The sequence below is a fragment of the Halictus rubicundus genome, unplaced genomic scaffold (assembly GCF_050948215.1).
Source record: "Halictus rubicundus isolate RS-2024b unplaced genomic scaffold, iyHalRubi1_principal scaffold0057, whole genome shotgun sequence".
Classification (NCBI taxonomy): domain Eukaryota; kingdom Metazoa; phylum Arthropoda; class Insecta; order Hymenoptera; family Halictidae; genus Halictus; species Halictus rubicundus.
Genome location: NW_027488598.1, coordinates 107,687 through 122,052, shown reverse-complemented (window position 1 = coordinate 122,052; position 14,366 = coordinate 107,687). Strand labels below are relative to the sequence as shown.

The following is a 14,366-nucleotide window of genomic DNA, read 5'->3' as shown; positions in this document are numbered from 1 at the left end:
CGGTGGAGGAGGAAGTCCCCACCTCAAGTCAATAAGGGAGAATTCCCAAAATGCGCGATTTATGGGACCCCGGAGCAGCGCGACGAAGGCCTGAGTGGCCCATGTACGCCGTGCTAGCCAAGTGGCTAGCAGCTAATTTATTGCCCCTTGGCCGAGGTCCGGTGACGAAGACCAAGGGCTGGAAAAAATGTGCGTTTACTGTCTCTGGTTTTCGTCCGTTTGACGAAACCCAGAGACACGGTTATTGGGGTTGTAGCGCAACCCGAGCGTGCCTCGCGTCGTGCGGAAGAGGATTTACGACCCCTTGTCCGCCGCGTGTAGTGGGCCATAAGGCCCGCTGTGTCCGAATCCGGAACCCTCAAGTACCTCGCGGACGGTACACGGTATGAGGGTCGCACGGATTGACTTATGGCCACTTTTCCAATGCCATCAGCTCGAATCCTCAAGCGCCTCGCGTGCGGCAACTCAAGGATTAGCATTCTTCGTGATTAGTCGAAGGACGGACAAAAATCGGAAAAGGGCTTTAGTCACGCATGTGTATTTTTTGGGTGAAAGAGCATGCTCCGTGCAGCTGTAACATCCTCGCTTGCGTTACGGCCGGAAATGCGAGGATTCACGGTACTTTTGTCTGCAAGGGATCGAACATGCTCCCCCCGTTGAATGGCACTGTCATTCAATAGCGAAAGTATGCGCGATTTGAAATTATAATGGCAGGAACGGAATTGCCCGGTAAAATAAGCGCGAAGTAATCGAAACGTAATATACTAGGACTATATATAGATATATACATATAAAAAAAAAGAACACCCACAAAAAAATAAACATAATGAAGTCAACGCGAATATAACTATATCGATAGTAACAAAAATATAACTTACGCAAATTAATTATATGAAGAATAGAACGCGATAAGGTGACAGAATTAGGTCTCGATGGGAAGAGGCGCGAGTTTCTTAACATTACGTTTGCACAAGCCGTTTACTGTCTTGACGGTAACTGCGCGAATGATGTCATCTTGGCCCGGATGAACTTCCACGATGCGTCCGAGACTCCAATGGGATGGTGGAAGGTGATCGTCCTTCAAGATGACGATGGTTCCCTTGTTCATCTCGTGGGATCCTTTGGTCCATTTTGCGCGTACATTCAGGTGGTTTATGTATTCTTTGGACCACCTGATCCAGAAGTCGTGTTTCACCTTCTGGATGTGTTGCCATTTGGACAACCGATTGCTGGAGGTCTCGTTGAAATTGACCTCGGGTAAGCTTGTCATTGCGGAACCAATCAAAAAATGGCCGGGAGTGAGAGCTTGTGGATCGTTGGGATCGGACGAGAGTGGAGTCAACGGGCGGGAATTAAGGATTGCCTCGATTTCCGTCACAAATGTTGCGAATTGCTCATAGGTGAAAAGTTCATCGCCGACTACGCGTTTCAGATGATGTTTAAATGACTTGACCGCAGCCTCCCAGAGCCCGCCGAAATGTGGCGACAAAGCTGGCATGAAGTGCCACGAGATCTCTTTGTCCTCAAGAAATCGACGAACTCTTTTGTCCTCGCGCAGGACTCTGGAGAGCTCGGTCAAGTCATTATTGGCACCGACGAAATTGGTACCATTGTCGGAATATATGTTTTTGCATATTCCGCGGCGCGCGATAAAACGTTTTAATGCAGCGACGAAGGCTTCGGTGGTCATATCGCTAACCACCTCGAGGTGTATGGCCTTAGTGGAGAAACATATAAAAACGGCAACGTAGACCTTTATTTTTGCGCGATTACGAAATTTTCGTTCCTTAATACAAAATGGGCCGCAGTAATCCACCCCGATGTTGGTGAATGGTCGAGTTTCGGTGACTCTGTCTGCTGGTAAATTACCCATTGTGTATCTTGTCGTAGGTGGATTAACGCGGAAACACTTCACGCAATTTCGCAATATTTTGCGTGTTGTGTTTTTTCCATCGATCGGCCAATATTGTTGTCTGACATTGTACAATGTGGATGTCAGACCCGAATGATGATGTTCGATGTGTGCGTTATGAATGATGAGATTAGTGACGCTATTGTTTTTCGGCAAGAGTATCGGATGTTTCGTTTGGTATGAGAATTTGGAATTTTGGAGACGACCTCCGACGCGTAATATGCCTTTCTCATCGAGAAAGGGACTCAAACAAAGCAATTTGCTTTTGGATGGTAATTCGCTTCCAGTTTTCAGTGCGTGTATTTCCTCCGAAAATGAATGTTGTTGAATTAACGTGAGAATTCTTTCATTTGCGAGGTGTATTTCCTCTACCGAAAGCGGTCCGATACAGCGATTTCTATTTGTAAACCGTAGACAATAGGCGATTACCCTACGCAGACGCTTGATACAGGAAAATCTCTGTAAGATTTCATTGGCGTTTGTGACGGACGAAGCAAAACAAGTGACTTTGCGTAATTCGGGAATTTCCTTGGGAGATTCAAAGCGCGATTCTGGCCAAACTGATTCGTCGAGTCCGAGCCAATCCGGACCGAATTGCCAAAAACTATTGTCGATTAATTCCTTGGCCGTGATGCCGCGTGACAATAAATCCGCGGGATTATCGGAAGTGCGAACATGCCGCCAATTCTTTATGCGCGTTTTGCCTTGTATTTCCGCGACGCGATTCGCCACGAAGGTTTTCAAGGTGCTAGGCGATTTGGCTAACCAATGCAGAACGATAGTTGAATCGGTCCAGAACGTTGTTTTGGATATGGTGTGCGTGAGTGATTCCCGCACTGAGCAATATAATGTCGCGAGTAGGTTCGCTCCGCAGAGCTCAAGACGAGCTAGACTGATGGTTTTTAACGGCGCGACTCTAGATTTTGCGCAAAGCAGCTGCGTTTTGATTTTTCCGGACTGGTTGATGGTGCGAATGTAAATACAAGCTCCGTAAGCGCGTTCACTAGCATCGCAAAATCCATGTAATTCGATGCTCTTTACGGAGCGTTGCGTTATATGTCTGTTGAATTTGACCTTTTCCAATAATTTGAGATTGTTGCGATAGTTTTGCCACTCGTTTTGTATATTCATGGGCAGCGATTCGTCCCAGTCAATCTTTAATTGCCACAGGCGTTGCATGATAATTTTCGCTGTGACGGTTACTGGACCGAGAAGACCCAAGGGGTCGAATATTTTTGCGATAGTCGACAGAATTGCGCGTTTCGTAGGTGAGTTTGGCGAATTTATGTTGACTGAGTAGTGAATAGTGTCGTTGCGCGGATCCCAGGCTACTCCCAAAGTTTTGACGGTCGCGTCCCCGAAGAATTTTGGGTGTATCTGGTCGTCTGTAAGACCGGATAACAATTGTGGATCATTCGAGACCCACTGACGGATGTTTAGTTCCCCTTTGTTTAACAAACTGATGATTTGATCGCGTAATTTGATGGCGTCGCGGTATGTGGCGGCACCGGTCAAGAGATCATCCACATAGATGTCCCTTTTAATGACTTCGGATGCCGCTTTATAATTTTGCGATTCATCGTCTGCAAGTTGCTGCAGACATCGTGTGGCTAGATAAGGCGCGGAAGACAGACCAAATGTGACTGTGTTTAGTTGAAAGGTTGAAATTTCGTTTTGCGCGTTTCGCCAAAGAATTCTTTGGTACGGTCTGTCTTCTTCTCGGACGAGAAATTGCCGGTACATTTTCTCGATATCGCCGGTAAGCACAAACGGATGCATTCGGAAGCGTAATAACAGACCGAAGATATCGTCCTGTATTGTAGGACCGGTCAAAAGCGCGTCATTAAGTGACACTCCCGAACTTGATTTTGCCGATCCATCGAATACAACTCGAACCTTTGTGGTTGAGCTGGAGGGTTTGATGACGGCGTGATGCGGTAGGTAGAATCCCTCTGAATTTGCAGGTGATTCTGTTTGAGTTAGATGTCCTAACTCTAGGTATTCGTTTAATACCTTCGCGTATTCCGCCTGCAATTCCGGATTGGTAACGAATCGCCTTTCGAGGGAATGAAATCGTTTCAATGCGCGCGTATAAGTTTCGCCTAGAATTGCTTTTTTCTCGTTAAAAGGGAGCGCGACGACGTATCTCCCTGTTGCGGTACGTGAAACAGTGCGTTTAAAATGGGATTCACAGGCTTCCTCCTCCGGTGTGAGGTGAGAATGCTGTGGCCCTTCCTCGACTTCCCAAAATTTCTTTAGATCGAACTCGGCGTTGTTAAACAAGGTTGTGCGCGAATTTTTGCGGGAAGTGGTCGGTGCACTCCCCCCGATGATCCAACCAAACTGTGATTTTTGTAAAACTAGGTCAGAATCATTCCGAGTAGATAAATTAATTTGACCGATGCTGAAGCACGAGAGTGTCGGTCCCGTACCGATCAGCATGTCGACTGGTGCCGGTTTGTGGAAGTGAGGATCGGCTAATTTTATGTTGTGTGGTATTTGTACCCTTGTGCGATCGATTTGACAATCGGGCAATTGGCCCGCGATTCGTGGTATCACAAAGAATTCCAATGTGCGGTTAAAGTTATTTTGTCTCGAAACTATCTTCGCCTTGACAAGCCGATTCGTTACCGTGTTTAACTCATTTAGCGCCTCGATCGTTACACTTTGTTCGCGCGTTGGTAATCTTAATTTTTTGACCAAACTTTCGGTGATGAAATTCGCGTTTGAACAGGTATCCAGCAAAGTTCTGCACTCGACAGGGTTTTTGTCTAGATCCATTGCGTTGACTATGGCTGTAGCCATTAAACCGTGAGTTGATCCGTCTGTAATTAGTGAGGTGATCTGATTATTTAATTGGTGTGTAACGTCGAAGCGCGTAGTAAGTCAGGATTCGTTGGTCTGTGTGGTTTCTGCGTTTGTTTCGGGATTTGACCGTTCGTGTTTACGCTCCCGATGCAGTCTCGTATTGTGCGGCTCGTTGCATTTTTTGCACCTGCCCCCGTAGCAGGTATCATGCGAATGACCCGGTTTCAGGCAATTTAGGCATAGCTTAGCCTTGCGTGCTAGTTCGATGCGTTTTTCAACCGATCCGTCTAAAAATGTTTTGCATTGGAAAGCCGCGTGATTTCCCGTCTTGCAGATATCACATGATGGTGATCGCTGCTCGGTTACGAAAACTTGCCGACGATTCGACATTGGCGACGACGGTGGAGACGGACGTTTATTGTGCCAGCGGTTATTGGCCTTGGCGCGATTATTATATTGCGGTTTAATGGGTGAGGAATATTGCGTCGGATTTATGTTCGATACTGATTCATAATCTTTACACTGATGCGATGACATGTGTAAAAATTTGAAAATGTCGTTAATTTTGGGCATTTGGGTATCGGCTAACGTGCGTTCCCACGTTTTCCTGGTATCCTTGCCCATTCGCGAAATGACGATGCTCGTAAGGAGATCGTTTGCAATATCCTCCCAACTTCGACCTAAGGCTTGTAGCGATCTTATGTGTAATTGCATGTAATTCACTAGATCTCGGATCGCCTCGGATGACTCGTTTGGCATCGCTGGTGTATCGCGTAAAAGTGCCGCGTGTCGAAGAACCAAAGCGCGTTTGTTGTCATATATTTCATTAAGATGTTCCCAAGCGGCTGCGTAGTTATCGTCACTAATCGTGAAGGCGCCTATCGCGGTTTCGGCCCTTCCGGATAAAGAAAGCTTCAAGTAATTCAACTTCTGTATGTTGCTGAGACCTTCGTGCGCGTGAATCATGGTTTGGAACGCATCTTTAAAAGTGATCCAGTTTTCAATGCGACCATCGAATTTTGGTAAATTTATTTTGGGTAGGTTTACTGGAAGCGAATTCGGTTTACTGAACGAGGATTCTGTTGGAATTGTATTTTGCGCGATACTGAGTCTTTCGAGTAGTTCAAGCGCGGAGGCGATCACATCGTCGTAGTGATCCGTGATTTCTTCGCGTTGTAACTCCAAATTTTCATGCTCGTCGGAAAGCATCATGAGGTCGTGTTGTTGCTCGTTGAATTTGTTGAATAAGCCTTTCAGACGCTCGATTCTTTCGCGAAGCTTAATTCGTTCTTTCGCGGAGTCTTTGTAAAATTCTAGATAGTTAGATAATGTCGTGATCTGGCCTTTGAAATATCTACTTCTATGTTTTAATGCGCGAATTTCGTCATCTTGCACTTGAGCCATTTCGTGAAATCGAGACAGGAAGGAAGACGGAAAGAAAGGGAGTTGATTGATGCGCGATGTGACAAGCCTACCTTGTTGATGGCTTCTTTCGGTCCCTTTGTTCTGGCTTCCTTTCCTGGAGAATCAGCAGGTAGGATGCTCGGCTCCTCAGATCGGTCGTTGATCCTCGTGGTTGGTCGTCCTTTCCCAAAAGGTAGCTTCACTGCGTAGGTGACCCCAATTTGGTTGTACGACTGCGCTGTGGCTTCCACGAAGATGTTGAACACCGTCAAATGTGACGGATCTCGTTCAATTTAATTGTTTGTCTCACCGCACTCCACTAGATCACTGATCCGGTTCGAAGGACCATGGAAAGTTGGGCTGTTCGTTTTCACGAAGAAATTATGCGCGCGTTTGTGTCACATAGAATTTATTTTAAACTTGACAAATGCCCTGTCACCGGCCGAACTAACCTTGGGTGACTAGTTAAATTGGATACAATGAATTGTAGCGGTGGTACGGTATAGCGCGATTACTGACTCTGATTCTGAAGCTGACTTTTTCGGATGCGAACCTTGCCGATTCTGCTGCTCTGCTCCGAGGCCCGCTTACTCGTCACCTCGGTGGTGACGCGATTTTTTGGCCATGGGCCCGTTTTCGGGGGAAGAATCATCCCCATTCGTTGATTTGACTTGAGGGCGGAGGTTCTTCTGAAACAGCCCTCACCGGTGGAGGAGGAAGTCCCCACCTCAAGTCAATAAGGGAGAATTCCCAAAATGCGCGATTTATGGGACCCCGGAGCAGCGCGACGAAGGCCTGAGTGGCCCATGTACGCCGTGCTAGCCAAGTGGCTAGCAGCTAATTTATTGCCCCTTGGCCGAGGTCCGGTGACGAAGACCAAGGGCTGGAAAAAATGTGCGTTTACTGTCTCTGGTTTTCGTCCGTTTGACGAAACCCAGAGACACGGTTATTGGGGTTGTAGCGCAACCCGAGCGTGCCTCGCGTCGTGCGGAAGAGGATTTACGACCCCTTGTCCGCCGCGTGTAGTGGGCCATAAGGCCCGCTGTGTCCGAATCCGGAACCCTCAAGTACCTCGCGGACGGTACACGGTATGAGGGTCGCACGGATTGACTTATGGCCACTTTTCCAATGCCATCAGCTCGAATCCTCAAGCGCCTCGCGTGCGGCAACTCAAGGATTAGCATTCTTCGTGATTAGTCGAAGGACGGACAAAAATCGGAAAAGGGCTTTAGTCACGCATGTGTATTTTTTGGGTGAAAGAGCATGCTCCGTGCAGCTGTAAGATCCTCGCTTGCGTTACGGCCGGAAATGCGAGGATTCACGGTACTTTTGTCTGCAAGGGATCGAACAGATAGGATAGGATAGAGGATGTGATAGGATAGAGTATAGAATAGGATAGAGCATAGGATAGGATTGAGGGTAGGATAGGATAGAGGATAGGATAGGATAGAGGATAGGATAGGGGATTGGATAGGATAGAGGATAGGATAGAGGATTGGATAGGATAGAGGATATTATAGGATAGAGGATATGATAGGATAGCGGATAGGATATAATGGAGTATAGGATAGGAATGAGGATAGGATAGCGTTGAGGATAGGATAGGATACAGGATAGGATAGTATAGAGGATAGGTTAGGATAGAGGATAGGATAGGATAGAGGATAGGATAGAGGATAGAGGATAGGATAGAGGATAGGATAGAGGATATGATAGGATAGAGGATAGGATAGAGGATTGGATAGGATAGAGGATATTATAGGATAGAGGATATGATAGGATAGCGGATAGGATATAATGGAGTATAGGATAGGAATGTTGATAGGATAGCGTTGAGGATAGGATAGGATACAGGATAGGATAGGATAGAGGATAGGTTAGGATAGAGGATAGGATAGGATAGAGGATAGGATAGGATAGAGGATAGGATAGGATAGAGGATAGGATAGGATAGAGGATAGGATAGGATAGAGGATAGGATAGGATAGAGGATAGGATAGGATAGAGGATAGGATAGAGGATAGGATAGAGGATAGGATAGAGGATAGGATAGAGGATTGGATAGGATAGAGGATATTATAGGATAGAGGATATGATAGGATAGCGGATAGGATATAATGGAGTATAGGATAGGAATGAGGATAGGATAGCGTTGAGGATAGGATAGGATACAGGATAGGATAGGATAGAGGATAGGTTAGGATAGAGGATAGGATAGGATAGAGGATAGGATAGGATAGAGGATAGGATAGGATAGAGGATAGGATAGGATAGAGGATAGGATAGGGTATTGGATAGGATAGAGGATAGGAGACGATGGAGGATAGGATAGGATGTAGGATTGGATAGGATAGAATATAGGATAGGATAGAGGATAGGATAGGATAGAGGATAGGATAGGATAGGATAGAGGATAGGATAGGATAGAGGATAGGATAGGATAGGATAGAGGATAGGATACGATAGAGGATATAATAGGATAGAGGATAGGATTGGATAGAGGATAGGATAGGGTAGAGGATAGGATGGGGTAGAGGATAACATAGGATAGAGGATAGGATAGGATATAGGATAGGATAGAGGATAGGATAGGATAGAGGATATGATAGGATAAAGGATAGGATTGGATAGAGGATAGGATAGGATAGAGAATAGGATAGGATAGAGGATAGGATAGGATAGAGGATAGGATAGGATAGAGGATAGGATAGAGGATAGGATAGGATAGAGGATAGGATAGCGTTGAGGATAGGATAGGATACAGGATAGGATAGTATAGAGGATAGGTTAGGATAGAGGATAGGATAGGATAGAGGATAGGATAGGATAGAGGATAGGATAGGATAGAGGGTAGGTTAGGATAGAGGATAGGATAGAGGATAGGATAGAGGATAGGATAGGATAGAGGTTAGGATAGAGGATAGGATAGAGGATTGGATTAGATAGAGGATATTATAGGATAGAGGTTATGATACGATAGCGGATAGGATATAATGGAGTATAGGATAGTAATGAGGATAGGATAGCGTTGAGGATAGGATAGGATAGAGGATAGGATAGGATAGAGGATAGGTTAGGATAGAGGATAGGATAGGATAGAGGATAGGATAGGATAGAGGATAGGATAGGATGGAGGATATGATAGAGGATAGAGGATAGGATAGAGGATAGGATAGAGGATAGGATAGGATAGAGGATAGGATAGGATAGAGGATAGGATAGGATAGAGGATAGGATAGAGGATTGGATAGGATAGAGGATATTATAGGATAGAGGATATGATAGGATAGCGGATAGGATATAATGGAGTATAGGATAGGAATGAGGATAGGATAGCGTTGAGGATAGGATAGGATACAGGATAGGATAGGATAGAGGATAGGTTAGGATAGAGGATAGGATAGGATAGAGGATAGGATAGAGGATAGGATAGGATAGAGGATAGGATAGGATAGAGGATAGGATAGGATAGAGGATAGGATAGGGTATTGGATAGGATAGATGATAGGAGACGATGGAGGATAGGATAGGATGTAGGATTGGATAGGATAGAATATAGGATAGGATAGAGGATAGGATAGGATAGAGGATAGGATAGGATAGGATAGAGGATAGGATAGGATAGAGGATAGGATAGGATAGGATAGGATAGAGGATAGGATACGATAGAGGATATAATAGGATAGAGGATAGGATTGGATAGAGGATAGGATAGGGTAGAGGATAGGATGGGGTAGAGGATAACATAGGATAGAGGATAGGATAGGATATAGGATAGGATAGAGGATAGGATAGGATAGAGGATATGATAGGATAAAGGATAGGATTGGATAGAGGATAGGATAGGATAGAGAATAGGATAGGATAGAGGATAGGATAGGATAGAGGATAGGATAGGATAGAGGATAGGATAGGATAGAGGATAGGATAGGATAGAGGATAGGATAGGATAGAGGATAGGATAGGATAGAGGATAGGATAGGATAGAGGATAGGATAGGATAGAGGATGTGATAGGATAGAGTATAGAATAGGATAGAGCATAGGATAGGATTGAGGGTAGGATAGGATAGAGGATAGGATAGGATAGAGGATAGGATAGGGGATTGGATAGGATAGAGGACAGGAGACGATAGAAGATAAGATAGGGGATTGGATGGATAGAGGAAAGGAGACGATAGAGATTGGATAGGATAGATGATATTATAGGAAAGAGGATAGGATAGGATAGAGGATAGGATAGACGAGAGCATAGGATAGGATAGAGGATAGGATAGGATAGAGGATAGGATAGGATAGAGGATAGGATAGGATAGAGGATAGGATAGGATAGAGGATAGGATAGGATATAGGATAGGATAGAAGAGGATAGGATAGAGGATAGGATAGGATAGAGGATAGGATAGAGGATTGGATTGGATAGAGGATATTATAGGATAGAGGATATGATACGATAGCGGATAGGATATAATGGAGTATAGGATAGTAATGAGGATAGGATAGCGTTGAGGATAGGATAGGATAGAGGATAGGATAGGATAGAGGATAGGTTAGGATAGAGGATAGGATAGGATAGAGGATAGGATAGGATAGAGGATAGGATAGGATAGAGGATAGGATAGAGGATAGGATAGAGGATAGAGGATAGGATAGAGGATAGGATAGGATAGAGGATAGGATAGGATAGAGGATAGGATAGGATAGAGCATAGGATAGGATAGAGGATAGGATAGGATAGAGGATACGATATTATAGAGGATAGGACAGGATAGAGGATAGGATAGGATAGAGGATAGGATAGGGTATTGGATAGGATAGAGGATAGGAGACGATGGAGGATAGGATAGGATGTAGGATTGGATAGGATAGAATATAGGATAGGATAGAGGATAGGATAGGATAGAGGATAGGATAGGATAGGATAGAGGATAGGATAGGATAGAGGATAGGATAGGATAGGATAGGATAGAGGATAGGATACGATAGAGGATATAATAGGATAGAGGATAGGATTGGATAGAGGATAGGATAGGGTAGAGGATAGGATGGGGTAGAGGATAACATAGGATAGAGGATAGGATAGGATATAGGATAGGATAGAGGATAGGATAGGATAGAGGATATGATAGGATAAAGGATAGGATTGGATAGAGGATAGGATAGGATAGAGAATAGGATAGGATAGAGGATAGGATAGGATAGAGGATAGGATAGGATAGAGGATAGGATAGGATAGAGGATAGGATAGGATAGAGGATAGGATAGGATAGAGGATAGGATAGGATAGAGGATAGGATAGGATAGAGGATAGGATAGGATAGAGGATGTGATAGGATAGAGTATAGAATAGGATAGAGCATAGGATAGGATTGAGGGTAGGATAGGATAGAGGATAGGATAGGATAGAGGATAGGATAGGGGATTGGATAGGATAGAGGACAGGAGACGATAGAAGATAAGATAGGGGATTGGATAGGATAGAGGAAAGGAGACGATAGAGATTGGATAGGATAGATGATATTATAGGAAAGAGGATAGGATAGGATAGAGGATAGGATAGACGAGAGCATAGGATAGGATAGAGGATAGGATAGGATAGAGGATAGGATAGGATAGAGGATAGGATAGGATAGAGGATAGGATAGGATATAGGATAGGATAGAAGAGGATAGGATAGAGGATAGGATAGGATAGAGGATAGGATAGAGGATTGGATTGGATAGAGGATATTATAGGATAGAGGATATGATACGATAGCGGATAGGATATAATGGAGTATAGGATAGTAATGAGGATAGGATAGCGTTGAGGATAGGATAGGATAGAGGATAGGATAGGATAGAGGATAGGTTAGGATAGAGGATAGGATAGGATAGAGGATAGGATAGGATAGAGGATAGGATAGGATAGAGGATAGGATAGAGGATAGAGGATAGGATAGAGGATAGGATAGAGGATAGGATAGAGGATAGGATAGACGATATGATAGGATAGAGGATAGGATAGAGGATTGGATAGGATAGAGGATATTATAGGATAGAGGATATGATAGGATAGCGGATAGGATATAATGGAGTATAGGATAGGAATGTTGATAGGATAGCGTTGAGGATAGGATAGGATAAAGGATAGGTTAGGATAGAGGATAGGATAGGATAGAGGATAGGATAGGATAGAGGATAGGATAGGATAGGGGATAGGATAGGATAGAGGATAGGATAGGATAGAGGATAGGATAGGATAGAGGATAGGATAGGATAGAGGATAGGATAGGATAGAGGATAGGATAGGATAGAGGATAGGATAGGATAGGATAGAGGATAGGATAGGATAGAGGATAGGATAGGATAGAGGATAGGATAGGATAGAGGATAGGATAGGATAGAGGATAGGATAGGATAGAGGATAGGATAGGATAGAGGATAGGATAGGATAGAGGATAGGATAGGATAGAGGATAGGATAGGATAGAGGATAGGATAGGATAGAGGATAGGATAGGATAGAGGATAGGATAGAGGATAGGATAGGATAGAGGATAGGATAGGATAGAGGATAGGATAGGATAGAGGATAGGATAGGATAGAGCATAGGATAGGATAGAGGATAGGATAGGATAGAGGATAGGATAGGATAGAGGATAGGATAGGATAGAGGATAGGATAGGATAGAGGATAGGATAGGATAGAGGATAGGATAGAGGATAGGATAGGATAGAGGATAGGATAGAGGATAGGATAGAGGATTGGATTGGATAGAGGATATTATATGATAGAGGATATGATACGATAGCGGATAGGATATAATGGAGTATAGGATAGTAATGAGGATAGGATAGCGTTGAGGATAGGATAGGATAGAGGATAGGATAGGATAGAGGATAGGATGGGGTAGAGGATGGATAGGATAGAGGATAGGATAGGATAGAGGATAGGATAGGATAGAGGATAGGATAGGATAGAGGATAGGATAGGATAGAGGATAGGATACGATAGAGGATATAATAGGATAGAGGATAGGATTGGATAGAGGATAGGATAGGATAGAGGATAGGATGGGGTAGAGGATAACATAGGATAGAGGATAGGATAGGATATGGGATAGGATAGAGGATAGGATAGGATAGAGGATAGGATAGGATAAAGGATAGGATTGGATAGAGGATAGGATAGGATAAAGAATAGGATAGGATAGAGGATAGGATAGGATTGAGGATAGGATAGGGTAGAGGATAGGATAGGATAGAGGATAGGATAGGATAGAGGATAGGATAGGATAGAGGATAGGATAGGATAGAGGATGTGATAGGATAGAGTATAGAATAGGATAGAGCATAGGATAGGATTGAGGGTAGGATAGGATAGAGGATAGGATAGGATAGAGGATAGGATAGGGGATTGGATAGGATAGAGGACAGGAGACGATAGAAGATAAGATAGGGGATTGGATAGGATAGAGGAAAGTAGACGATAGAGATTGGATAGGATAGATGATATTATAGGAAAGAGGATAGGATATGATAGAGGATACGATATTATAGAGGATAGGACAGGATAGAGGATATGATAGGATAGAGGATAGGATAGGATACAGGATAGGATAGGATAGAGGATAGGATAGGATAGAGGATAGGTTAGGATAGAGGATGGGATAGGATAGAGTATAGAATAGGATAGAGCATAGGATAGGATAGGATTGAGGGTAGGATAGGATAGAGGATAGGATAGGATAGAGGATAGGATAGGGGATTGGATAGGATAGAGGACAGGAGACGATAGTAGATAAGATAGGGGATTGGATAGGATAGAGGAAAGGAGACGATAGAGATTGGATAGGATAGATGATATTATAGGAAAGAGGATAGGATATGATAGAGGATACGATATTATAGAGGATAGGACTGGATAGAGGATAGGATAGGATAGAGGATAGGATAGGATAGAGGATAGGATAGGATAGGATAGAGGATAGGATAGGATAGATGATAGGATAGGATAGGATAGAGGATAGGATACGATAGAGGATATAATAGGATAGAGGATAGGATTGGATAGAGGATAGGATAGGATAGAGGATAGGATGGGGTACAGGATAGGATAGGATAGAGGATAGGATGGGATAGAGGATAGGATAGGGGATTCTATAGGATAGAGAACAGGAGACGATAGTAGATAAGATAGGGGATTGGATAGGATAGAGGACAGGAGACGATAGTAGATAAGATCGGGGATTGGATAGGATAGAG

The 14,366-nt window shown here is 43.9% G+C and overlaps 1 protein-coding gene across 1 annotated transcript; it reads right to left on the bottom strand.

The window, feature by feature from the left end:
* Positions 1-922: 922 nt before the first annotated feature.
* On the bottom strand, positions 923-4,717 carry LOC143363549 (uncharacterized). Its single transcript, XM_076804114.1, has one exon. It carries the CDS (start codon positions 4,715-4,717, stop codon positions 923-925), a length of 3,795 nt encoding a protein of 1,264 aa, XP_076660229.1.
* Between the last annotated feature and the right edge of the window lie 9,649 nt (positions 4,718-14,366).